The sequence below is a fragment of the Liolophura sinensis genome, chromosome 2 (genome assembly GCF_032854445.1).
Source record: "Liolophura sinensis isolate JHLJ2023 chromosome 2, CUHK_Ljap_v2, whole genome shotgun sequence".
Classification (NCBI taxonomy): domain Eukaryota; kingdom Metazoa; phylum Mollusca; class Polyplacophora; order Chitonida; family Chitonidae; genus Liolophura; species Liolophura sinensis.
This window is the reverse complement of record NC_088296.1, coordinates 20,261,709-20,289,630: the sequence shown is the minus strand read 5'-3', so window position 1 is coordinate 20,289,630 and position 27,922 is coordinate 20,261,709. Positions and strand designations below refer to the sequence as shown.

At 39.5% G+C, this 27,922-nt stretch overlaps 1 protein-coding gene across 1 annotated transcript in view; it reads left to right on the top strand.

The window, feature by feature from the left end:
• LOC135462772 (hydroxysteroid 11-beta-dehydrogenase 1-like protein) overlaps positions 1-18,234 on the top strand; it is a 61,469-nt gene extending 43,235 nt beyond the window's left edge. The window contains exons 5-7 of the mRNA XM_064740017.1: positions 850-1,063; positions 11,073-11,210; positions 12,239-18,234. Coding sequence (XP_064596087.1) covers positions 850-1,063; positions 11,073-11,210; positions 12,239-12,462 — 576 coding nt within the window. The 3' untranslated portion in view covers positions 12,463-18,234. The remainder of the gene's footprint in view (positions 1-849; positions 1,064-11,072; positions 11,211-12,238) is intronic.
• The last annotated feature ends 9,688 nt before the right edge of the window (positions 18,235-27,922 follow it).

Below are 27,922 nucleotides of genomic sequence, written 5' to 3'. Positions count from 1 at the left end.
GGCCCCCATCGTATAAGTGAGATATTCTTGAGTACAGCGTGAAACGCCAATCAAATAAATAAATGAAGAAATTGTTGACATGGACTGGAAAAGTTGTCAGGTATGAGAATAACCTCAAGTTTCATGACCATACCATAAAGCTGCTCTGTAATACTGGCCGCCGTCGTATAAGTGAAATATTGTTGAGTACACGTAAAACACCAATCAAATCCAAATAAATCACAAAGGTACACGACATTGAATCATCATAAACCTCAATATGGTAATCACCACATGTTGTACATATGAATAAATCAACACTATTTGTACATTTTGGGCATATCAATCTGTCGGTCTGGAATTTGCTTCAAAAATAAGCAGTGTTTATAATCGCTAAACCACCATTGTGGTGGCTGTCGTCGTAGAAGTGAATTAGTCTTGAGTACGGCATAAAACACCAATCAAATAAATAAAATAAATAATCACTATACAATAAAAAAAAGCCATCATATGAGTTGTACGTTTAGTGAACCATTCTTAGACAGGGAATCTTTCTAAGATACGTGTATTTGTTGACTTCCATTGCTCTTGGAGCCTTAATGGCAACATGCCACATGCTTTCCACGAGTTCGTGTAAAAAGTTTGCTAGTACAATGTTAGCTGGCATTGGTTGATGCTTTAGTCAGGGCAGTGTGGTTTCCAGCTCCGTCTGGCAGTCATTGTATAGGAAGAAAATTCTAAATAACAGGGAAAAAAATCTGTCATTGAATATGCTACAAGGAAAATGCCAGAATGACTGGAAAATGCATAATCTGATATGAGCTAGTGAATCAGCTAATCAATCAACCAATCAGTCCCTCTTCCTTCCAGGAAGCGGTTGACAGGATGGGAGGACTGGACTACCTGGTGCTGAACCACATCTTGGTTCACAACCTCGGTGGTTGGGAGGGGTCCCCAGAAAACCTCACCAGGCTGAACACCATCATGGATGTGAACTTCAAGGCTTATGTTCACCTGGCAACCCATGCCATGCCTCACCTGGACAAGACTGAGGGTCGTGTCATCGTCGTGTCGTCAGTGGCAGGTACGTGGATTAAATAATAAATCAGGGTCTTACGCAGGATAAATTTATTTATTTATTTGAATGGTGTTTTACGCCACAATATTTCACTTATACGACGGTGAGCAGCAATATCGTGGGCGGGAACTAGCCAGAGCCTGGTGGAAACCCCCGACCATCCGCAGGCTGCTGTCAGACGTTTCCACGAACAGCCGGAGAGGAAGCCAGCATGATCGGGTCTTGAACTCACAGCGACGGCATTGGTGAGAGACTCCTGGGTCATTACGTTGTGCTAGCGCTCTAATCAACTGATCCACAGAGGACCCTCAGGATAAATTTTATTGCATGGTTAATATTTTGTGACAGGATATGGAAATATTTAGTGGCAGTATTGAACTCTCATATTGGCCTCTGCTGACGTCTGTCGCTCAGAAACCATGTAAATTATATTATCGGAAACTTGGGCGAAAGCAGATCTAAAATTTTTCTTGGCCTATCTATCCACCCCTTTGTAACCCTTTGGTCTCTATGGTATAACGGATTTAAAAAGTTTAACTGGTCGAACTCAGATAAATCTGAAATTTTCAGTTTTACAATAATTTTTTCAAAGCTTGAAGGATGGAGTAAACTGGAGTAGTCAATATTATGTTGTGACTGCAGCCTAATGGTTAGAGTGTTGGTCTTAAAGTCGGGAGATCAAATCCGGGCTGGGTCATACATGTACCAAAGACTTTAAACTTGGTACTCCTTGCCTCGTTTGGCGTTCAGCCCTGTGAGGCTAGAGCAAAGAAACAGGACTGACTGGCCCGATGTCAGTATAATGTGACTGGATGGGGTTGTCATGTCTGATGTCTTTTGCATGATACCACAGCGTGATTGGCAGCATGGACTCTCTCAGCCACAAGAAGACACAGTACATGTAGATGTAGATATATACACACACCTAATGACTCCACTTCACATGACTGAAAAATGATATAATTGACTGAAAACATAAAACCCCAAGCTTAGATACATAGCATATGTTGCCATGATCAATACAAGCAACGTTGACTTCATAAGAGTTTTGGAACTGGGCCCAGATTTCTCTAAATTTATGTTTGGTCATGGCAGTACTCATTATAAAGAGTTGATGTGCGACAAATTTGTTTTAGGTCGATAAATTTACAGGGTTGGCACAGTTCTTTAAACTCCTTGAATTTCCTAAAAAATGATATTCTGTTTGAAGTACTTGAAAGTCCTGGAGAAAAATAAAAACTCCTGGAAACTCTTGGAAAATTCCGTTTTGGGGTGAAATGGAATATCCGTTTTGCACATGGTTCTTTATCAAAAAGTGAAAAAACTGAAATCTAAAATTAAAAATGTTTCTGAGGCGATTGCGGATGGTCGTGGGTTTCCCCCGGGCTGTGCCCGGTTTCCACCCACCATAATGCTGGCCACCGTCGTATAAGTGAAATATTCTTGAGTACGGCGTAAAACAATAATAAAAAAAAGCAAAAAAAAAAAAACAAAGCCAGGTCAAAACACAGTTAATCTAAGTATATGGCGGTGACATCATAGAGGTCGCTATTTGTAGTTGTAACCACATTATGCATGCTTTGGTCAGTGAGTGAGTGATCAGTAAGCTGTATCACGTGGGTCTAATATTGTAAAAGTGTCAAATCAGCAGAATCATAATAAATTCCATTCAGAGCAAAATTTATAAGATTTGTTTGGGGAGAAAACGTAAGGCACAGATTCTATTAAAGCAAAGATCGTATACTTTTCTTCCATTTTATGTTGCCAGATAACCCCACTTTGAATTTAGCCAAATGTAATGTGACTGCCTCTCAGATTAAGCAAGAAATAAATAAAGAACTCAGAAGGTCAAACTAACCAAGAAAAAAAATGAAAATGAAGCAGAAAAAGTACATTGAAAAGAAAACTGCAGTTTTAAAAAAACATTTTGTTTTATAAATAGAAATGAGAAACCTCTAAAATAAAAATATAAATCACTTTTAAAAAAATTCAAAACATTCAAACAAGCTATACCTGAGATCCTTGGCAAAAAATCAATCCAATTTTCTGTATTTATCAAGACTGGCTCAAATTTATTGCCATTATTAAATATCAGACTTGTACCCGAACTATTAATATTACAGTATTAAAATGGTTTTAAAATTTGAAAAAGTTGTAATGTGACCTGTTTAATAAATTTTAAAAACTTTATTATTGATTTTGAATAGTAACATGTACACATCAAACAAGGCTTGAACTTTGTGTATGGTTATTATTTGAGCTATGTGAAAATTTGACTGGATGTGCGCTCATCAGTTCTTTTTGATAGAAAATCTGTCGTATAACCTCATTAAAAACTATGTAAAATCTTTCCTTGAAAATTGCAATTTGGTGCTGAAAAACAACTTGAAAACTTCTGGAATTTCTTTCATATTTCTCTGTGCGAAGCATGATTTAGTTATGTACATGTTTTGAAGAAAGTTATACTACTGAAGTATTAATTATTGTAATGTTAACCATGTCGTTAGAAAATCTATAAATGTCTGTTCTTTGTTGCTTATAGATTTTATTAAGTGGGTGATTTACATTACATATACAGGTACACTGTAGGTCAGGTCATAATTCAGCATTATAATTAGAGCTTAGTCTTAGGAAAAAAATTGATAGGTTTGGCAAAACATGGTGAGGTTTTTACTAATATTGCCAGGTTTGGCTAATATTGACATGTTTGGCAAATACAGATGGATGTGGCTAATTCTGACAGGTTTGGCCATTGAACAGACAGGTTTGGCCAATGAACAGAAAGGTTTGGCCAATGAACTGACAGGTTTGGCCAATGAACTGACAGGTTTGGCCAATATACTGGCACATTTGGCTAGTACTGACAGGTTTGAACAATACTGATAGGTTTGGCCAATATACTGACAGTTTTGACTAATACTTAGAGTGAGTGAGTGCTTGGGGTTTAACGTCGTACTCAACAATTTTTCAGTCATATGACGACGAAGGAATCCTTAGGGTGCATGCACGTGTAATGTGCCCCCTTGTTGCAGGACGGATTTCCACCGCTCTTTTATTTAGTGCTGCTTCACTGAGACGACTTACCGAAGGCAAGTAAGTCGCCCCGCCCGAGCCATTATACTGATACGGGTCAACCAGTCGTTGCACTATCCCCTTCATGCTGAACGCCAAACGAGGAAGTTACAACTTCCTCTTTTAAAGTCTTAGGTGTGACTCGATCAAGGATTGATCCTGAATCTACCGGTCCCAAAGCGGATGCTCTACCAGACTAATACTTAGAGATTTGGCTAATGTTGACAGGTTTGGCAAATACTGACAGGTTTGGCTAATATACTGCTGGGCTTCCGCTGATGCTCGCCATTGTCACAAATTTAGAAAATTTTTTTGAAATGGTGACAAAATTCAATATGTAATACAAAAAATTACCTGGTGCAATTTCCCAAGTATTTCTCAGTCATGGGAGTTTTCTGGGGTTTTAAGCACATTTTTTTCACCATTTTTCTGGCATTTTTCTAAAAACAATCTATTTAGTTTCATTTCAGACGACCTCATTTCGGCGAAACAGCAACAACACAGTCACATGGCTATTTTACTTGACAAATCTATAAAGGGGCTTCAGCATTATTGCAAGTTGACTTACATTAGATAACACTGGAAAAACATTTTTGTTAAGCGATGAACGAGAATAGTGGCATTTTTGGAGATGCTTTTCATAGCAAAAAAAAAAAAAAAAAATTATCAATGGGGATAAATATAGGTAGTGTTAGATCTTAAAATGAGTAATCTTGAGTAATCTGTTTTTTGGAAATAAATTAAATGTTTCAGACTATGTAGTACTGACATACAAATGTGTACATAATCTGGTTTTCTCCTGTCATACTGTGTTACTCCAATGCTTCATAAATTCCTTTATTAACAGTATTTTGGCCATGTGCCTGTATACATGCATCTGTGGAGGTACATAGGGTAGTGGTGTAACTCAAAATGTCTGTACACAGTTTATCTTTGCAACAAGAGTTACATACTGCTGATACTAATCGACAAATCGATTTTAGTGCGCCGCTCTAGGGATAGGTAACAGAACTTAGCCAATCTGTTAAACAGCCTTAAGGACGGACTTGTCATGAGTAGAACAAAACTATGTGATATTCTATTTGACAAATGTTTCACTGTCAAATGCTCATGACGAAAGTCCTTGTACATTGGGCGTACAAAAATGAAATGAAACAGGTCTTCAGCAAGGTTTCGAATGCACAAAGAACGTCGTCTACGGTGGGATATTTGTAAATCTACCAATATCGACGTTTAGGCCACCAGCACCAACTCTCATACTTGCCAAAGCATGCCTGTATTTAGGATTTCAAACTAGACTCAGGTATGACTCTGCACAAAATATGGTTTTATACACCCTGTACAGATCATATCTGCTGCTAGTTGCCAGAGTGGCACTCCACTATCCCTGGAAATTGTCAAGAAGACATTGTCTGAGCACTGACAGAAACACTTCATTTACCCCTTGGTTTACCCAAACAAAACCAAATCCTAGCTGGGAGAGGAGCTGTTTTATATATGTGGCCTGTGTATGTTTTCCCGTCCCATCAAGATTTAATAACATGGAGTATACTTTTTCTTGGGTATCTCCATTCAGGCACGCTTATAATCTTAAGCCAGTGCTTGACGCAGTGGATTGTAGTGGAGCAGTACAATGGAGACTGACCACACTCCCCAAGGGCCATGGCATTCAAAGCTCTTTGTCCTGTTCTAAGGGATCTTTTACAAGCCTTGTTCTGGACCTGCTCTAGTTGTTCGCATCGCTGGAACCTCCACACCTCTGAAGCATACATGAGTGTAGACTTCACACTGGCATCATACAGTTTAAAAAAGCTACTCAAGGGCATATCATCAAGGTACCACTTGGACCTCTGAAGCATACATGTACATAAGTGTAGACTTCACACTGGCATCATACAGTTTAAAAAAGCTACTCAAGGGCATAACATCAAGGTACCACTTGGTACGAAGTATCTCTGCCAGTGCACGCTTGGCAGAATCAACAACAATGGAAGTTGAACCGTGGAGACAAAATTTGGAAGTAAAAGTTAATCGTAAATATTTTTAATAATTCACTACCTCAAGAGTCTAGTTTCCTGTTACCCCTTTTTTCGGAAACACGTAGCCTGCCACACTTTCTAATTACAACTTTTGTTTTAGAAATATTGACATCGAGATCCCACATTTTACAATAGTCACGGAAAATACACAGCTGGTTCCGGCGTCCAATCGTTGTGTATGAAAATAGCGCATCATCGTCAGCAAAAAGTAGAAGAAACAGGTCTAAAACTTCAGGGAATTGTTGAACTCCATTGTATCCTTCTTCATTCACATTAGTACTCACTTTATGTACATTGAGAATTATAAATGGCTTAACACATACCCTTTGCCTTACTACTGCCGGGCATAAAATTTTTTTTGTAAATTCTGCCCCACTGTGCACACATTTTCACCTCATTGTCAATTCCTCTGTGGGGCCTCCGTGGCTCAATTGGTTAGCCCGCTAGTGCAGCATAATGACCCAGGAGTCTCTCACCAATGCGGTCGCTCTGAGTTCAAGTCCAGCTCATGCTGGCTTCCTCTCCGGTCGTACGTGGGAAGGTCTGCCAGCAACCTGCGTATGGTCGTGGGTTTCCCCCGGGCTCTGCCCTGTTTCCACCCACCATAATGCTGGCCGCCGTCGTATAAGTGGAATATTCTTGAGTACGGCGTAAAACACCAATCAAATAAATAAATCAAATCAATTCCTCTGAGGCAATTCAGCAATTTTCCATTCAATCCATTGCTAGAGATAAGGAAAATAAGCTTATTTATATTCACTAAATTGAACGCCTTCTTATAATCAACAATAGCTACGTACGATTTGCCCCTGCGTTAACATAGATGTTTCTGTATACATGTACATGCTCATAGTAGGAAAATGTTGTCTGTTGTGCTATAACCTGTTCTAAACCCTGCCTTAGATTCCGATATCTGCCCATGCTGCCAACTGCTTGTTAATAATGCTTGTAAATATTTTACTTAATATTGCTTAGCAGGGCTATCCCTTGGTAGTTCCCGGGATCAGCTTCGTCGCCGCTTTTAAATAAGGGGACAAATATAGCAATTTTCCATTGTTCAGGGAATTGACCGTTTTCCAAAAAATGGTTGAACAGCTTTAGCATGTAGTTGTTCACTACTTTTGGTGCATTTGTAAAATATCCTCCTAGCAGATTATCTATGCCAGGTGCTTTATGTGGTTTTAAATTATGGATGGCCTGGTTTGATTCCTCCTCTGTAATAGGAGCATCAAATAGAGCCTTTGTGTAATCATGTAAATGGTTGAAATTTGTGTCTGCTCCACTGAACCAGTTTTCGGCTGTGTTTGATGGCGATTAGAAAAGGTTGGTAAAGTAATTGTACCAGCAGTTGATTGATATGACACTGGTTGCTATTTTACACCGTATGTTTTTGATTACACTCCAAAATGTGTTTTGTTAGCATTTAGTAGCAATTCAGTCTGGTAATTCTGATAAAATTGTTGTTTGGAAGGCAGGAATTCCTTGTACTGTTTGCGTATATTACTGCACGCAGAGTAGTTAAAGTCGCTTCTATTTCTTGTATAGATTTTCAAAAAATATCTAGATTTTAATGCTTTACAATCTTTACCCCACCACCCATGTTTCAAAACTATTTTCTCACCAAACAATTTTGTCCTAAAACACTCGGCTGCACTGACAATTGTGTTAACAAATAGCTTCACACTGCCACGGCATTGATTGATAGCTCATCTGTTAGCTGTCGCCTTTTGACTTGCCACAGAGTTCAGTTTCACCAGGAACTCATCTTGACCGGTTACTCCAATGTATTGATCACAATGCTGCATTTAAATGAACTAAATTTCCAAATTCATTTTGTGAAAAATATTTTCTGATAGAGGAAATTGCTTTTTACTAGCACAGTACACAGACTGATTGAAAGAAAGGATTCATTTTTTTTTCACTCTGCCAGGCATTGACCCATTATTTTAAGGGTCAGTTGTTCTAAATGTAGTATGAGATAAACTTAAGATGTAGCTGGAACAGACCAAACTGATTCTAACATATGCTATATCAAGGCAGATAAAAACAAATTACAGATTCAATTCAAATCAGTTGTTGAGGGCAAAGATGAAGTCAAGGCCGCTAGAAAGTATGTTTGAAGAAAAGCAGTATCTGCTACAAAATCTGATGGATGGCTAAAGTGACTGGCTAAAAGAAAATACTGACCCGGAGGAAGCCCTGGATACTGACAGGTTTGGCCCATACTGACAGGTTTGGCCCATATGGACAGGTTTGGCCCATATGGACAGGTTTGACCAATGTACTGACAAGTTTGGTAAATGTACTGACAAGTTTGGCCAATGTAATGGCAGGTTTGGCTAATACTAACAGGTTTGGCTAATACTAACAGGTTTGGCTAATATTCATGATATTGACAGGTTTGGCTAAAATACTGACAGGTTTGGCTAGTGCTGATAGGTTTGGCTAATATACTGGCTGGTTTGGCCAATGCTGACAGGTTTGACCAATGTACTGATAAGTTTGGCCAATGTACTGACAAGTTTGGCCAATGTACTGACAAGTTTGGCCTTTGGCTAATATACTGATGGGTTTGGCCAATGCTGACAGGCTTGACCAATGTACTGAGAAGTTTGGCCAATATACTGACTGGTTTGGGCAATACTGACAGGTTTGGCCAATAATCATGATACTGACAGGTTTGGCTAATACACTGGTGGATACGGACAGTTTTAGCCCAAACTCATTTGTCTTACAAAGGGTAATATGTTGGTTAAATGTGCACAACTGTATGTAGCACCAGCAGGTTTGTCTAATATTGACAGCTTTATATTAAAGTGCTGAAGTATAAAAAGACTCCAGGTACTGTCAGACAATCCAAAGTGTGATATTCTTGGTGATTATTTTAATACACTGTAATAAGAATGGTTTAGATGTGGAGGCAGGAGTGCAGGATTGAGACATTTGTTTTGGTTACAAAACCTTCCAGTTTTACACTCGTGTGGTAATACGTCTAGTTTTATACATGTATGTGACTTTATTCAGGTTTATGGGTGGAAAATCAGAGTGTTTTAATTAATTAATCCATCAGTTACCCTTTGCCAGGTACATTGGTACACCTTTACCAGTCAAACCAAGTGCTTCGACTTAAATCTGCAGCCAGCCGTGCCAGATCTGGGGCCCGTTCTTTAAATAGTGCACAAATTTGTGTAAGCGTTATTGTCATGGTAGTATATACATGTACTAAAGGGATTTGTTCCCATGACGGTTGTGCATACATGCACATTTTGTAGAACAGGATCCAAGAGTCAAGATTTTGACCTCATTCGTCAGTGGCTCATCGCTTGTCTCCAGATAAACACAACATTCGTGAATGCGCAAGGTACATGTAGCTAGGGATATTTAGAATAATCTGTTGTCATTGAGGGAGAGTGTGAAGAAACATTTTGTTATGTTCAGAACTTCTGTGTATTAGAACACTTTGAGGGGCCTCTGTGGCTTAGGTGGTTCACAAGTAAAGGGCATAAATGTTTTAATTATAGTACCCTCAAACTCCCTGATGTATTACGTCATTGGTCTCGTGCTAAATGTGAAGCATTCCTGTGGGAAATATGAATTTGATTTGTTATATCAAGGAGAATTTATTTAGTATTTGAAATAAAATCAAAATGCTTGCGGAGTGGTAATGAAAACCGATAATGACTTGTGTGTAAATGAAGCATGTACTGTGGTGATTATCACATCTACTTCATTTAATTGATTGTGCTTGTACGAGGGGTATGATTAATGTCATTATGTTAGATAATATCACTTTAATATGCCTTACGTTGTTGTAGTGAAGAACACATTAACGTTGTCATCAGTTGGAATAATTGCGCAGTATGTGTGTAGATGCTTGTGTAAATTTAGCACTTTTCCCTTGCGGCACAATTTATAATCTGTTACGTCAATGGAAGACCTAGTTATCAATGAATGCTGTTTGAAGAGCACGCTATGGATAAAAAAAAAATGAATAAATTAGCAAAAGTATTTACAGGTTCTGTAACCCCAGAAGAACTGTTGCTCTTGGATTATCTCCCTTCTCATGTAGCTTGATCTGTGAGGGGAGCAAACAATTGTGAATGCAAGATCTTTCTGTGTGTAACATCGATAGAACTCCGACAAAATGGGTATAGCCTATGTATGGCTGAAATATTAGGTCATTAACAGTGTATTGCTGTGTTCCACAGAGTATCTGTTGCATATGGAGTGATAAAGCGAGTTCAACATGAATAGAACACAAATATGTCACTATAAAATGTCACTGTAAATCTTCAACTATTTCAACCTGTGAAGCACTTCTTCAGTGGAATCTATATGCATAAAAGTTTTACGAAAATGACACCAAAACTTATTTATTTGTGTCGCTAAAGATGCAAGCTGTTTTTCTACACCCCAAAGTTCTCTCAGAATGCTTCAAAATATTGGAGTGAGTGATTGCTTGAGGTTTAACGTTGTACTTGACAATTTTTCAGTCATATGACGACGGAGTCCTTAGAGTGTATGTAATGTGCCTTCTTGTTGCAGGACAGATTTCCACCGCTCTTTTATGTAGTGCTGCTTCACTGACATGACTATGCAAAGACAAGTAAGCCGCCCCTCCTCAGCCGTTATACTGATACAGGTCAACCAGTGGTTGCACTATCCCTTTATTGCTGAACGCCAGAGGAGAAACTTACAATCTCCTCTTTTAAGATCTTAGGTGTGAACTGACCCAGGATCTTCTGGCACCTGAACCAATTCCTTCACCAACTATGTTTTCAGGGCTGGTTCAAAATATTGGTTGCAGCGGTGGTTGTATGTAAAGGTTTGAGAATTAGGGTACAAGAATTTTATATACTACATGTGGATGTATGTCAAGTATAAGCTGGTATCTCTTGTCGTAGGTAAGCTGGGTCAACCCTTTGTGGCAGCTTACTCAGCGTCCAAGTTTGCTCTGGATGGCTTCTTCAGCAGCCTGAGACAGGAGCTTATTCTTAAGGGCAGTAAAGTGTCTGTTACCCTGGGCGTCATCGGACTCATTGGTGAGTAGTGAAATGTGACAGGGCCAGACATTTTGGTCAAAAATCCGTATTTGCTAATGAAATCAATTTTCTGTTTGTACCAAGAATAGCTTAAACGGTTGACTTTCGGTAAATAACAGACTCGTATGTGTACTGTTTGTAGTGTTAAAATGATTGTAAATTCGAAAAAGGTATAGTGCGACCCACTTGATAAATTATGTTCAAGGTCAAGGCTGATACTAAAGCACACCATGTAATAACAAAAATGAGATCTGATTTGTGTGCAGGTGGGAAAAAAAAAAACCCATCAAAAACAATCTAGCAAAAGGTTCAATGCATTGATTTCCTATCCATTAAATCCACATACATAATATAGGTCTTCAGATACGTGTGGTCTGCTATTAAGATGGGTAATTAAAAAGCCTAAAAACTCGACCAGAGAAGAGCATTTTGGAGGCAAATAAACGTCATGAGATATTACTTCTGGTGCTATAATTAACATTTTCCCAGTTGGATATCTACTTTCTCTCAAAGCACTGTTTTAAAGTCAACTGAAGATCCAGAATCTAGAAAAAAAATGAGCAACTTAACGACGAAATTTTAGAGCATTTAAGGTATGTAGAGAACAAATACAGCAAAGAGTTTTATTTCCGTTTTTGTGACCATATTAACATATACGTCATTACCAAAACAAGAAATGTAGCAAACTTGGTCAGCTGTAGTCAACAGAGTGGTTTACTGTAATTCTTCAACCCTTTTTCATGTTTGCAAGCTGTCTGTTCAAGCATATTCTGAAGTCATTTTTCTGTTTTGACTGATAAAATTAAATTCTTTGAGACTGGCCAATCCAACCAATGTAGTTTGGTCTCCAAAATCAAATTTAAAATATGCATAAATTGCACCAAAATTTGCGCTTTCATATGCGCTTAGGTTGAGGAATTAGGGTATTTCGACTCATTACAAAGACAAGACATGATTGCAACGACGACTAAAAAAAAAAAACTGTGCATGTATTAAAGGAAACCTCTTCATTATCTGCCTCATTTCAGGAACAGAAAATGCTGTTAACAAGTTACTGTTGTTTGGAAAGAAGTTCTTACTGGAAACTCTAAAGCCAGCATTGCCAGCTGACGCAGCGCTGGCTATTATAAAGGGAGGAGCCAATAGACAGTGGGAGATGTATTTCCCTTATTTGGAGACGCGCCTAATCACATTGATCCGTGACTGGATGCCCAAACCACTGGCCGCCATCAACCGTTACCTCTACTCCTAACAAGTCCCTCTGCTCAATTTTATATAAATGTTTTATCCCCGTTTTAAGTTCACGTTTTGGGTACACCCTTTTTTGTTCTGCACCTCAGGTTTGTCTAACTGTCAGGGAGAAGTCATTAATTACACTTGACTAACTATTATTTTTCAAGGAATGTTATATATATATATAGGTATATATATGTATTTTGTTTTTTGGGGTTTCTTGTAAAGTCCTAGTGATAGAAACTGATTGATATCTGTATACATGTACAGAATTCTTAAGCTGCGTGTAGTATTTAAATTTAGTGCTGAAATCTTGAGCTAGCAGCATTGTCTTCTTGTAGAAATGGCTTTTCCACAACATCTTGCTAATTTCATTTCTTCAATTTGCTGAATTTTTTTTTATTGTTGCAAAGGAATTGTGTTCAGCAATAGCTGTTTAGATGCATAGAATGAAGAACTTCTGATGTCTCCAATTATGTTGAGAGGCATGTGTATTGATGTATCATTTACATATATTCATGATTTCAGAGGATTATGGTAAAGACTGAAATTTGCCTGTCCAATAAGCATTACTTTCTCTCAGATTATTGAGTTTTGGACGGGTGACAATTATCATTATTTACCCTAGCATCCTTATCCATACCAAATATAGGAAATATAGGATTTTGGTTTGATAACTATGCTGAAAATTGGAAGACAGTGACAGTGGAAGACATTGATGGTGCCCTCTCCCTCCACTTCGCTCTCTGTCATCACCTGTCAGGAGTAATTACATTCAGTCCTCCTTTTCTTGTAGGTGTTCTTCACCTGCCAGGAGTAATTGCATTCAGTCCTCCTTTGCTTGCAGGTGTTCATCACCTGTCAGGAGTAATTACATTCAGTCCTCCTTTGCTTGCAGGTGTTCATCGCCTGTCAGGAGTAATTGCATTCAGTCCTCCTTTGCTTGCAGGTGTTCATCGCCTGTCAGGAGTAATTACATTCAGTCCTCCTTTGCTTGCAGGTGTTCATCACCTGCCAGGAGTAATTGCATTCAGTCCTCCTTTGCTTGCAGGTGTTCATCACCTGTCAGGAGTAATTACATTCAGTCCTCCTTTGCTTGCAGGTGTTCATCACCTGCCAGGAGTAATTACATTCAGTCCTCCTTTGCTTGCAGGTGTTCTTCACCTGTCAGGAGTAATTACATGCAGTCCTCCTTTGCTTGCCACAATATGGCTGAAATATTGCCGATGTGGCGTTAAACCATAATCATTCATTCATTCCTTTGCTTGCAGGAGGTCATGATGTTACCACCGGCCATTCAGCGATTCTTTAAGGGCTAATCATTTGTTGCCTTTTTCGCTACAAATTTTTTGAAACATTTACATATATTTCTTGAGTGATTATAAATGCAGCTGCTGCAGCAATCTGGTGTACGACTCCAGGTGTGCTATCTCTTGTTGTTGAGCATATTGATGAGAGCCTCTGGTACTTGTGGTCCTATTTTGGTACAAGTGGTTAAGAACCTCTGACATTGTTGCAGCAATTTTGTACATAGAGTTTGGAAAGCTACTTGTGGGACAACCTGTTGGGTGCGTGGAAAAAGAGCTCTGATATTTGTTGTCTTGATTATGTACAAAGAGTTCTTGAAACTAGCACACCCCATTGGCCATGTAGGCGAGAAGATCTGATATTTGTTGTCTTTATTTGGTGCAAAGAGCTCTTATTGAAAATGCTCAATATTTGCAATGAATACCCCTGATATTTGTTTGTGACAGTTTGGTATAAAGAGTTCTGGGTACTAGTACTGACCAATGGCGATATGGAAGATAACCTTTTATATTTGTTGTCTTCATTTGTTGCAAAGAGCTCTGGTTTGAGATGTTCTAATATCTGTTGTCTTAATGTGGTACAAAGTGTTGTTGGTGCTAGCACTCACCAATGGGCAAATGGAAGCTGACCATTAATATTTGTTGTCTTCATTTTGTCGCAAAGAGTTCTGGTTTGAGAAGTTCTAATATCTGTTGTCTTAATATGGTACAAAGTGTTGTTGGTGCTAGCACTCGTCAATGGGCAAATGGAAGATGACCTTTAATATTTGTTGTCTTCATTTTGTTGCAAAGAGTTCTGGTTTGAGAAGCTTTGGTATTTGTGGTCTTAATATGGCACAAGGAGTTGTGGGAGCCATCTCTCCCTAATGGGCAGGTAAAAGATAATCTCTTATAGTTGTTGTCTTTATTTGGTGTAAAGAGCTCTGGTTATCATATACCATATATGAAGTGCTGCCTAAGTGGCATGTTCAATTTCCAGAGTAGCTAGTCTGGAAGATGTATATGGACTTACCGGGTGCAATGACTTCGGGCAGAGTCAGTGATCAAGAAACGTTGAATGTTTCGCCTGAATCACACACTTTGGGTCAAGCTCTATTCTTCATTGTTCATTTGTGTTCATCAAAGAATCAAGTTGGCCGATGGACAGGGCTTCGAGTTGTGTAGTACATTGTCCAGTCTTGTTCTTGAAGAAATCAAGACTGTGGATGCACACAGCCGATGTATTTGTGGGATTCTGTGCCAGAATGAATGCACATTGGACATTCTGCAGTTTTGGGGATATATAAAGATATATTAAGCTCCAAATTTTACCAAATTCTTTGATGGAGATCCGGGTTTTAGTGTGGCAGCTGCATTCATGAATCACTTGCAGATGATATCTTTATGCAAGAACCATGACAGCCAGTCAGTCGTCCGAAGGATGGACAGTTGACTTGGCAGTAAAGTGGCGATTCAAGGACCAAAGGGAAGGGGTAGTTTTAATAGCTTTGTGTTGAACTCTGCTGTTACTCATATACAGGTATGAATTCACCACAGTCATTGAATGTACCTGAGTAAAGAGTTGAGTTAGCTAATTGTCCATATGTAGTTGGCATCTAGGATGCGAGTTATCTTTAGTTGTCCATATGTGGTCGACATCTAGCATGTGGGTTAGCCATGTGGCCATATGTGGTTGACATCTAGGAGTTGAGTTAGCCAGTTGTCCATATGTGGTTGACATCAAGGCTGTGAGTTAGCCAGTTGTCCATGTGTGGTTGACATCTAGGATGTGAGGTATCCAGTTGTCCATATGTGGTTGACATCTAGGATGTGAGTTATCCAGTTGTCCATATGTGGTTGACATCTAGGATGTGAGTTAGCCAATTGTCCATATGTGGTTGACATCTAGCATGTGGGTTAGCCATGTGGCCATATGTGGTTGACATCTAGGAGTTGAGTTAGCCAGATGTCCATATGTGGTTGACATCAAGGCTGTGAGTTAGCCAGTTGTCCATATGTGGTTGACATCAAGGGTGTGAGTTAGCAGTTGTCCATATGTGGTTGACATCTAGGATGTGAGTTAGCCAATTATCCATATGTGGTTGACATCTAGGATGTGAGTTAGCCAATTGTCCATATGTGGTTGACATCAAGGGTGTGAGTTAGCAAATTGTCCATATGTGATTGACATCTACGATGTGAGTTATCCAGTTGTCCATATGTGGTTGACATCAAGGGTGTGAGTTATCCAGTTGTCCATATGTGGTTGACATCTAGGAGTTGAGTTAGCCAATTATCCATATGTGGTTGACATCTAGGATGTGAGTTAGCCAATTGTCCATATGTGGTTGACGTCAAGGGTGTGAGTTATCCAGTTGTCCATATGTGGTTGACATCTAGGAGTTGAGTTAGCCAATTATCCATATGTGGTTGACATCTAGGATGTGAGTTAGCCAATTATTCATATGTGGTTGACATCTAGGATGTGAGTTAGCCAATTGTCCATATGTGGTTGACATCAAGGGTGTGAGTTAGCCAATTGTCCATATGTGGTTGACATCTACGATATGAGTTATCCAGTTGTCCATATGCGATTGACATCTAGGATGCGAGTTAATTTTAGTTGCCCATATGCGGTTGATATCTAGGATGTGGGTTATGTAGTTGTCCATATGCGGTTGACATCTAGGAGTTGAGTTAGCCAGTTGTCCATATGTGGTTGACATCAAGGGTGTGATTTAGCCAGTTGTCCATATGTCGTTGACATCTAGGATGTGAGTTAGCCAGTTGTCCATATGTGGTTGACATCTAGGATGTGAGTTATCCAGTTGTCCATATGTGGTTGATATCTAGGATGTGGGTTGTCTAGTTGTCTATATGCGATTGACATCTAGGATGCGAGTTAATTTTAGTTGCCCTTATCTCAAAACATTCCATATGTAACGTGGAAGGTGTTGCCAGATGCCTTTTTGTGCAAGAGTGAAGACAGTAAATCTCGATTGCTGATCTTTTATTTGCACTAGCCACGGTCGTTGGGCATAAAGTCTTCTTGTGTCTGTTCCATTTTCACCAGAGTGATTTTTAGGAATTACCTTAAATGATTATGAAGTGCTGGTTTTTGGGATGACAGGGTGTCGTAGCTATACATATTTGTTAAGAAATCGTAAAGATTTGAAGATTTAAGCAACTGCAGTGGTGTGGTTGTAGTCCTGTACTGCTCTCTTGATTGTTACTCTCCTACCTCTGTGGGAATCTTTACTGTTTTCGTGGTTTATCTTTATGTTGTGTACATTCCCACTATGATAAGGCGCGTTCACACGGGGCAGTTTGTGGCATCGATTAGTGATTCGAATCTGATTAATAGTTGAATGAAATTAGGACAACTTCTACATCACCTGCTGCCTAAGTTTCGATGAATGCCGATTCATAGTTAAGGCATTTGGAAATTGTTTGGTTTAAGCGTGTTAATTTGTCTTCACATATACACAGTAAGCCAAAGGCTTATAGCGTGTAACATTCGTAGAAATTTGTACATCATTTTTTCCTTGAGAAACAAAATATATTATCATTATTTTGAAGCTATTTAGTTAATGATTGGTGTTTTACGCCGTACTCGAGAATATTTCACTTATACGACGGCGGCCATCATTATGGTGGGAGGAAACCGGGCAGAGCCCGGGGGAAACTCTGGGGGAAATTTGTTGGCTCACTCTCCTCTCGCGTGACTTCTAATAATAGTGTGATGTTCCCAAAACCCATGCGGCTCGGTTTGTGAACCTTTACTTGACTTCTGACTTGCTAGATGCAGTCGCTGTGTAGAGTTGCCATTGTGCATTATGGGAAATTTGTGGTAAAAGTGAAGCGACTTTTTGTGGACGGAGTCAAACAAAAGCGTTGTTGGGCTATGTTGATTGTATTAACTTGTGCTCACTTGGTTATTCATGAGCATGAAATACCCATTTACTACAACAAGTAATTTACTAATATATCAACACATTCATGCATAAGGGAGGTCTTGTTTCTTTGTAATCGAAACTTTATACTGTGCAGCGAGGATATGTATATTAGTAGTTAAATGTGTGTTTTAAGTGGTTAAATGTCCCTTCTCTTCCCCCACCCTGACCATCATGCTGTATGTAATAAGAGACTTCCTGTTGTTCAGATGTTTGACATAATATATGTTTTCAGATAGCCCAAGTGTTACACATGCTGTTTGCAGACGTATATATCGTTATACCTGGTGGCCTTTATAAAACAATAGATGCACCGATGGCTATACGCTCAGACAAACCTCCCATACCTCTGACCGTGTCAGGTCAACTCTTCCCAGAATTCCTCAGTATTACTGCTCTGCTCAACTATTTACGATATGTCAAAGGAAAGTCCTTGTTTGCCAAGCGTGAAGGAGCAATAGATAGATCCCTTTCGGTGTAAACTTATAGGCCGACGAAGGATGCCACTCCGGCTAGCAGCTGTTTTGCTTGTGTTACTGTAGTTTGCAACAGAGAGGTGTGATTTATATATATATATATATATATATATATATATACACATGTGATCTAGCTGTCTACAATATATACAAAACGTCACAGATACAGCGCTGCAATATGTGATTTAGCCAACGTTACTATGTGTGTGTCCTAGCTGTTTGTAATGCATGCAAAGCGTCAGATAAACAGCGCTGCAATGTGTGAGCTCTTACTGTCCGCAGTATGTACAAAACAGCGCAGAAACCGCGCTGTAATATGTGTGCTCTAGCTGTTTGCAATACATGCAAATCGTCACAGAAACGGCACTGCAATATGCATGCTCTGACTGTCCGTAATACGTTCAGAACATCACAAACAGCGCTGTAACATGTGTGCTCTGACCGCAATACGTACAGAACATCACAGAAACAGCGCTGCAATATGTGTGCTCTGTCTGCAATACGTGCAAAACATCGGAAAAACAGTGGAGCTGAGAACAGTTGTTGAGCGGATTGTGTCAGGCGATCTATATGTTTTCCCTATAGATTGACTTTATGCATGCTGCTCTAAAATCTAGCATGTACTTTTGTCTCAAGATGTTTGTGGTTTAAATATTTTTTTTATGTATGTGTAGAAATGTAGTTGATTATACTGAACTCTTACCTGAATCTATTGTCTTCCAGTACGTGCATAGCGTGTTCATCTAGCATTTTCTCGATGGTAGTGTATTAGAGATCAATTATTGGTGTATGATATCCATTATTAAGAGTCGATATTGTCTAGACAAAGGTTATATGAAGATTTGCTGAGGATTTTTGTGCATACAGGTACATTCTCATTGACGATTTGTTGGCTATTGATGGGAGATTCTCCAATCTGTAATGATTAACGCACAAGGAGTAGCCTCGCTTCAGAAAGTCATTGTGAGGTAGAGCAGTGTATTACTGTAATGGCTATAGGTCATAGTGTACCTTGTTCCGGAAAGCTATGTAGCAGGCTATATTGTGTACGACAGTCCCGGTTACATAGGTCTTTAAGGAACACTGTACCCAAAACTCTTCGTAGCCTAAGTAGAGTAAAACTATTATGGCTCCATGAAACTTTACATACGCCTTTAATAGCTGCATGTGCAAGAGAGCTACTGAGCCTTAAAGACATATGTAACCGGGACTGTTATTTTGACGTATCTACACAGCCAGCTCCGACTACAGGGCCATGGTTTTTTCTGAATTTATAGACTTAATGAATAGATTTGTTTGTTTTGTTGTTTTTTTTAAATTTTTTTATCTCCTGAAGCCAGATTTGTCTGTTAAACTATATGTATTAACGAACTCCCCCCTTCCATTCTCAAACAAGTAAACAGCATTTAACTGCTCTTTTGTCGCACATGTTCTGAAACTAAACATGTCGATGGGAAACATAAGGCACATTGACATGTTTCCCCCATCGATTTCATGCATGACCAGTTAATTCAGTCGTGCCTTCTATATTGCGCTAAGCAATTGGTTTATTGGTTCCAACGGTAACTATGCAACGTTTAAAAAGTGTCTCCATATTGCTTTATGGGTTGGTCAACTGCTGTACGCCATTTCCGGCAGTTGTCCTAACAACGTGTTGCAGTTAGGTCTTAATTGAGTCTCGGGTGTTCAACGTACTCCGTGTGTAATAGCCTTGTAAATCAGTCAGTCTTTCATACCGACAGCTTCGCTGAGTGCTATATATGGTGTTTTGCATCTTCTCCATCCGAGGCTTTTAAAAGCTGGGGATATAATCGCCTAAATCATGTTAACCACTCCAGTGTACGTGTATCTCTGAAAGATATCTGAGTACCTGATTTCATAACGTGTACTTAATATGACTGTGTATTTAACCAGTGCTAGGGAAACAACTTACCTTAGCCGAGTTAGGCATAAACAGGCAAACATTCCTGTATTAAACCAGTTTGACGTGGCTGAACCAGATAGGCGTGTCTAACATGCCAATCAGAAGCTGCAATTTCGTTCGTCTTGTGGTACCTTACAGGGAATCCGGTGGACCATATGATGCTATTACGTCACTTGCCTTGTGCGGAATAATAATAACCGTGTTCAATTTTATTATTATTATTATTATTGTAAATTTATCTTGTAATTTAATTTTTATAAGCCACTTTCCACCATACTGTGTCCTGGCGACGACGGCTTACGTATGTTCTTGTAGACGTTTGATATTTCTATCAATACTCATCGTGTTTTTTGTGATTGACAATAAAATTATTTTCGGAATGTGAACATTTACAGTGTTGCTGGCCTTTTATCGATTATCCAACAGAATTCTTGTCCAACCCCAAACCAACAAGTGTGCTTGAAATGGTGAAACCGCTGGCTCTCTTCGGCTATCGAACCGATGACCAGTAAGGCTAAATGCTCGAATCCAGCGCTCGCTTTTTCGGTTGTGGCGTAAGTTACAAGATTTGTCAAGCGCTTATCGAAGTTCACTTGGTTTTTCACTCTTGATTTCTTTACCCATTAACTTGACCGTCGTCATATAAGTAGACAGTTTTTCAGCACGGCGTCAAACAAGGACCAGCCATTCAGTCAGTCAGTCTGACAAATAAACTTGAGTGAGTGGTTGGGGTTTAACGTCGTACTCAACAATTTTTTAGTCATATGACGACGAAGGAATCATTAGGGTGCATGTACGTGTAATGTCCTCTTTGTTGCAGGACGGATTTCCACCGCTCTTTTATTTAGTGCTGCTTCACTGAGACGACTTACCGAAGGCAAGTAAGCCGCCCCGCCCGAGCCATTATATTGATACGTGTCAACCAGTCGTTGCACTATCCCCTTCATGCTGAACGCCAAGCGAGGAAGTTACAACTTCCTCTTTTAAAGTCTTAGGTGTGACTCGATCAAGGATTGATCCTGGATCTACCGGTCCCGAAGCGGACGCTCTACCAACTGTGCTATCTGGGCCGGTAAACAAAATTGAAGGCCTACTCCTGTTGCTTATTCGATGAAGATAATGTGTCTCCCAGATATATGCATGGCGCGCTAAAGTGTAGGTCACACACGCGGGGATGTCCATAAGCAACTTGCCAAAGACTGGTGGTTTACACTGTTATTTCAAAAACCTTCTAATTATTACAGGTATTTGGATGCAATTGTTATTCAAAAGTGTGACTCAAGTGTGAAAATCTGACAGCAGTCTGCGGATGGTCGTCAGTTTTCCGTGGGCTCGGCTAGGTTTCCTCCCACCATAATGCTGTCCGCTGTCGTATAAGTGAAATATTCTTGAGTACGGCGTAAAACACCAATCAAATAACTTACTAAATAAACACAGCCATTACATGTGCACATTCCAAAAAGTGAAGGCCTTTGAACGTGGATATCCCCTGATGGAAAGCGTAGCATTTGAATGAAAGTATGGTGAAATATAATAACGGGAGCAGCATGTCACTCTGTTACTAACCTTGTGTACATGTACATGTAGCTAGTATGACGTTTCTTTTAGCTTATATTTGATTTATTTATTTATTTGATTGATGTTTTACGCCCCTACTCAAGGATATTTCACTTATACGATGGCGGAAAGCATTATGGTGAGAGGAAACCGGGCAGAGCCCGGGGAAACTCACGACCATCCGTAGGTTGATGCCAGACCTTCCCATGTGCGGCTTTGGAGGGAGTCTGCATGAGCTGGACTTGAACTCACAGCGACCGCATTGGAGGGAGTGTCGTGGGACATTGTGCCGTGCTGATATGCGACCCCACTCTCCCCTCCTTTAGCTTATAATTAAGTTTGTTGATCAATTGCTTAATTTTGAATTTACACATCTGTATTGCCCCTTACTGCTAGTCCTGGATGACGTTTGGAGCGGAGCTGACGTAGTCATGAATTGCTCCCGTTCACCCATAGAGAATGATGCATCGTAAAGTGTCGGAAAACAGTCGATTACCAACCTCCCGGCCTGTCCTTTTTCTCTTTTACACTGCCTATGGTCCTAGACCGCCAGACAGATAAATCCCGAATTGCCGATCATCCCAAAGAGAAAATAACCACATATTTCATCAACCTCAACCTGTCCACTGATTCCAAGTTCCCAAAACGGTGACTGTCTTTTGTCTGTTAAGAAGCTGGATACGGCGGTTATCCCGGTTTGCGACATCACACGGTGGGCATGTGTGACCCACGAACCCGGATCGTGTATATAATGCCCAGAAGTGAAAGCAGGGCAATGATATAGTTTTATGGGAATGATAACTTTCATTATTTCGCTATTGACTGATTATCAAACACAACTGATCGCCTATAAAGGTTGATTATTAACTTCCGAATAAAAATTAAAATATGACTGAAATTTAACCTACCTACTTGCAGCCACCTAGGTGGAGGAAGTAATGGTGGAGGAAGCAAATGGTGGTATTTGTCGCTGGAAACCTTGCATTGCCAAGGAGTCATGGATAAAGCCAGTGACTTGCACACATCTCAAAGGGATATAAGCATAAATTTCTCTCTTTAGAGAGATTATATATAGAAAGGTTATATCGTGTTTATTATTTTTCATATATATATATATATATATATATATATATATATATATATATATATATATATATATATATATATATATATATATATATATATATACAAGAAATAATCTCTCTATAGAGAGAAATTTATGCTTATATCCCTTTGAGATGTGTGCAAGTCACTGGCTTTATCCATGACTCCCTGGTAATGCAAGGTTTCCATCGACAAATACCACCATTTGCTTCCTCCACCTTTTCACCGCCATTAGGCTTTATTTGGCGAGTTTCTTATCCACTCTGACAGGCATGTCATTAAATATGCATCTGCGAGTTGAGCAATGCGCAGAGAAGTGGCTGAGGTCGCCTTATAAGCCGACATGTCATCGATCTTACTTAACCTCTGATCTCTGTCCGCGCGAGCCAAGAGGAGTAGCCTCCCTTCAGCTGATCACGCATACTTGACAGTTTCAACTGGATATGTCGTTTCCTTTATGTAAGAAGTCAACGTATGTATGCTTGGGTTTTTACATCGTACTTAGCAATTTTTCAGTCATGTGACAACGGAGAGTCAATAACTGTGTGGACATATACTGCGTTTTCTTGTGACAAGGCCAGTCCATGCCTTCATAGTGCTGCCGGGACCAAAAGTCATGTTACCTTATGCTGTATGTCTCTGTGATTGCCGAGCGAGGCAGCACTAAGTTCCATTGGTATTACCAGAAGTGGGTTTGATCCCAGATCGCCCACATGCTCAAGCCATTAGCCCACCGAAATGGTTTCAACAGAGGCCATCTTTTTTATCAACAGTGGAGACAGTATACATATGAGCTCCCTTATGTAATCATATTCCGTGTTTAATCATCTATACTGTTTCACTTGTCGTTGATTCATCCGGCAGCAACCAACGTCACCTTGTGTAAATACGTTCCAACGTGTACGTACATGTTGAAGATACTGGTTTATTTGAACTGGATTAAGCTGCTTGACTTATACGTGCATAAAGGCTTCAAACTACCGCCGCCGCACGAATACTGCAAAACGTACTGCTAGACTACAGTCAGTGCTATTTGCATGTCAATAATTAAGGAGTTAAACTTTTTGTGATACAGATAAATTTAGACTTGTGGTAAAAAGTTATTTCATTTGTTTATTTTGTTTAGTTGTTCGCTTTGCATTAGACCTCGTACTCAATTTGTTGAAGAAGATGACCAATTGACCGCCAGGTAAATGGAAAACCTCCTGATTTACAAAACCACAGTCAAACTAACAACGGCTGGATTCGAACCTGTAACCTCAATGATCCTTTCTTGGCGAGGGCAACACGTTAACCGAAATAACGATCATTAACCTAAGTAACAGGAAAAAATCAATTGAAAAATCTAGAGTGGTATGTTGTTCTCAAAATGCATATGGGGCTGAGTAGCGTGCATTTGTTTCGCGGCTCAAGGCTGATGGATATAGGAGTAACAAGTTCGAATACAACTTCCACTGATTTGTCTCCGTCGATGATGGATGTGTCAGTTTCGGGCACATATAGTAGATTTTCTAGTAGGGGGAATGGACAGACGAAAGAGGGCCAAAGGCCATTGCAAGGCAACAAAGTTTGTAACTAATCTACTTATCGCAATTTCACGGATTCCATCGCAGCCATTAAAGAAGCTTCCTGGCTGTACTTCTCTAGGTCAACCAACTAGCAGAATAAACCGTTTCCGTTGTTTATTCCACCTCCAAAGCCCGATGATTCATTATCAGGTCGTACATATCCGTGATCTTGGCGGGCCACCAAACCCGAAGAAGTGCCAAATCATCCATGCAGCCTTCGTGATAGCCATTGTGGTGTATAAGCCTGGGTACGAGTGTATTGATCGCTTGGTGTACGAGTGTATTGATCGCCCGGTGTAGTGTACATCGCTATTCTATGAAACCTGGATTGACGCAGAGTCTGTGACGCCTTGAACAATTTGTAGAGAGCACAAACCGTTACTCCAAGACATTGGTTTTCGTGTTCCAACAAAACTGGTTGTATAGCGCACACGTGAACTAAAATGACTATGAATCAGTTTCCTGTTTATTGTAAAGTAGGATTTTACCAAGCTGAGGTTTAACTTGTGTGAAAGGTTGTTCTGGGAATCGGCATGTTAAATGTTTAAATTAGTTTACGAGGATTTCACGTTTGATTGGTTGATTGACTGATTAACTGATTGTTGTTAAACGTCATGCTCAAGCAAAAGGACCCAGGTACACGCAAAAAATTCATCTGTTAATTTCAACAGAAACTTGCCTGAGTGATGCTAGAATGTATTCTGCTATTGTGACTTAATACTCTCCTATTCAACACAATAGTATGTTAGTCTAATAGAATTTTTGTGTTGAACTAATAGAAAATATGTGTTATATTTAACAGAACAATCTGCTGCGATAACAGAATACATTCTAGCATCACCCAGCATCAGTCTTCCTGTTAAAATTAACAGTTTAATATCTTAAGTGTAAAAACGCCACTTTTGACAATTTACTGAAGGACTTTCTCATACCTTCGTGGTACGGACCTACATGTTTGATTTATTGATAGATTGATTGATTTTTAACGTCATACTCAAGAATTTTTCACGTATGCTATGGCCATTAGCTTCACAGGTGCAATAGACCAAATTGCACAGGTAAAACCACGTGCCTTTGGCAATTTACGGAAGAACTTTCCAAATCGTGTGAGTTACAGACCTGAACTCCATATTGATGGAAACAAGTGGTCTTCAATCAACGTCACACTGCACTAACAGGTGTACAGTGTCATTGACTGCGTTTGTCGCCAAGGCCTCTACGGACAGTCACAGCGGAGAAAATCTACAAATTTTCTGTCCAATGCCGGTTTTGAGCAAACATTTTTCGTGTCGGATTGCTCACAGGGCACCTCTGACCTTGTCATTAAATACAAGGGTTAAATACAATACACTTAGCGGTTAAGTGCAGAGTAGTCTGTTCAATAATTCAACAATTCAGTATATATATAGATCTATTACTTGTGTCGACATTTTAAATGCCCATCTTGTTTTACACAAATACATGTAAATTCCCCTATGAAGGTTAAGGTAAAAAGTTTCATTTATTTCAGTTCAAGTCAAGATGAAGTTTCCAGGAAAAGGACACTGTTTGTTAGACTTTCATGAGGGATTTCTAACATTTCACGCGACTAGGCTGGGAGCAGTATATCCGGGATATATAAGCCAAATTCAATAACTGAACAGTTACGGTCAAAACGCAACTAAAACACATATTTTTGATGAACGAATACTTATAAACTAGCATGGTACACGACCTGTAAACTGATTAAACTTAATTCTTAACCCTTTACTTTATATTCTTGTTTAGTTGAACATTGTTTTGGAAACTAAACCGTAATGTTCATCTGATTATGGTTGCTATACTATGTCTGTAGCCTGGATGTTAATGATATGCACTGGCATAGGCTTAAGGATTTGAAAGTTAATACCGCCAACAACGTAGAGACAACCTTTCCAAGATGACCTTCAATAAGCAAAAGTCCAACGCTACTGACATCTGACACTGGGAGCTATGCGCAGTGGCCACAAATAGAATCTTGGAGTGGGAACAGTATGTGTGTACATGTATAGATACTTGGGGTTTAACGTCGTTCTTAACAATTTTCAGTCATATGACGACGAGACATAGGCATACCAATTTTCAAGCATGACTGACGTTACAGACGACTGATCGTAAGCGTGTTTTCTGTAACAGCATTCAACACAAACCGTAGAACTAAGAAAGTAAGAGACTAAGTCGTCGTGTAAAGAGAAGCAGTGAACAGTATTTAAATAGATAGCGCAAATAATGTTCTGAGCGTGTAATTTCAGTAGGAATCCAATTCGTGTACCATGCTGGTCTTCTCTCTGTTGGGTTTTGATTACAACTGTTCATATATCCAATGGATATTACCATTTTTATTCAACAGCCCCACTAACCATGATTCTGCCACGACTAATCCCGTTTCAGAAATAGTCTAAAGGCTAAGCTTGGACAACTAACTCAGCCCAGTAGCAATTTTGTCCAGACCGTTTCACAAAGAAAATATTTGGCTGTCGACTAAAGCTTTTTGTCTTTGATTTCAGCAGATAGCCCAAAATGCTTAGTCACGTCCGAAGGTGGCTAGAAGGAAAACGTGTTATCAGTGCAATCTTTGAAAGCTTATTTATTGATTCGTGAAAAATAGAGATAAATCCGCTTCTGTCAACAAATGATCTTTTTAAAGCGCACAATCCATCGAAAAGCATCTGTTGTTGTTATTTTCGCTTCGACTGTCTATTGTGAGAGTTATCGCCTTTTGTTTGCAAACTTTTTAAAAACAAAAATGAAGGAATGATACACAGTAATTTATTTATATTTTGAAGCAAATTTAACAATTATCATGGCTATGAGGGGTCTCACAGCCAGCAATTGTAAGACAGTTTTAATCATGTGAAACGGTGCAGTTTTTGTCGTAGCCTGGTTGATTAACAGACCTTAGAAGGTTGAAACAGGCCCCAGACTAACCTGTGGTCACCGAGAAAGATTGGCTGATGCCTCATGTCATGACGTTTGTCGAATATGCCTGGCAATCCAGGGGCAACAGTGCACTGTAATCTCTCTATTACATTCTGTAAGTGTTCAGCTTTGTCACCGTGTAATTGATGCATTCAGCATGTGGTCGTCTAATATAAAAGAATATAGCGCGTGCACAACGACAGCAGTGCAATAGTTGGCAAATAGTCATGCGTTTTACCAATGTAATACAGCCTCCTTTCCACGCGCGCTTGTACCACTGTCTAATGTCGTTTATCAGTATTAGGTAAAAATATAGTGATGTTAATTGCAATTTACACCTGTTCCATTATGCCTTCAGGTGACAACGTTATTTTGTATCCATTGGGAAAGTAACCATGGCGTCACTGAGACAACATACTGGTCTCTGCATTGTTTGCTTAAACATGTTCTTTCTTTGACACTTTCGGAAAGTTTGTATACTTGAGAATGGTGTAAAACACTAGTCCCGCTCTGAAAAAGAACAGTTCTTTATAACTGACCTACATGTATAGAAAGGCTGTATTTTCAAAGCACTATAGTTTTGTTCCACTGTACAAAGGGAAGCAATGTATGAATGGATTGTAATGTTATCGGTGCCAATACAGCGATGCTGAAGCTGTCAAGTCTATACATAA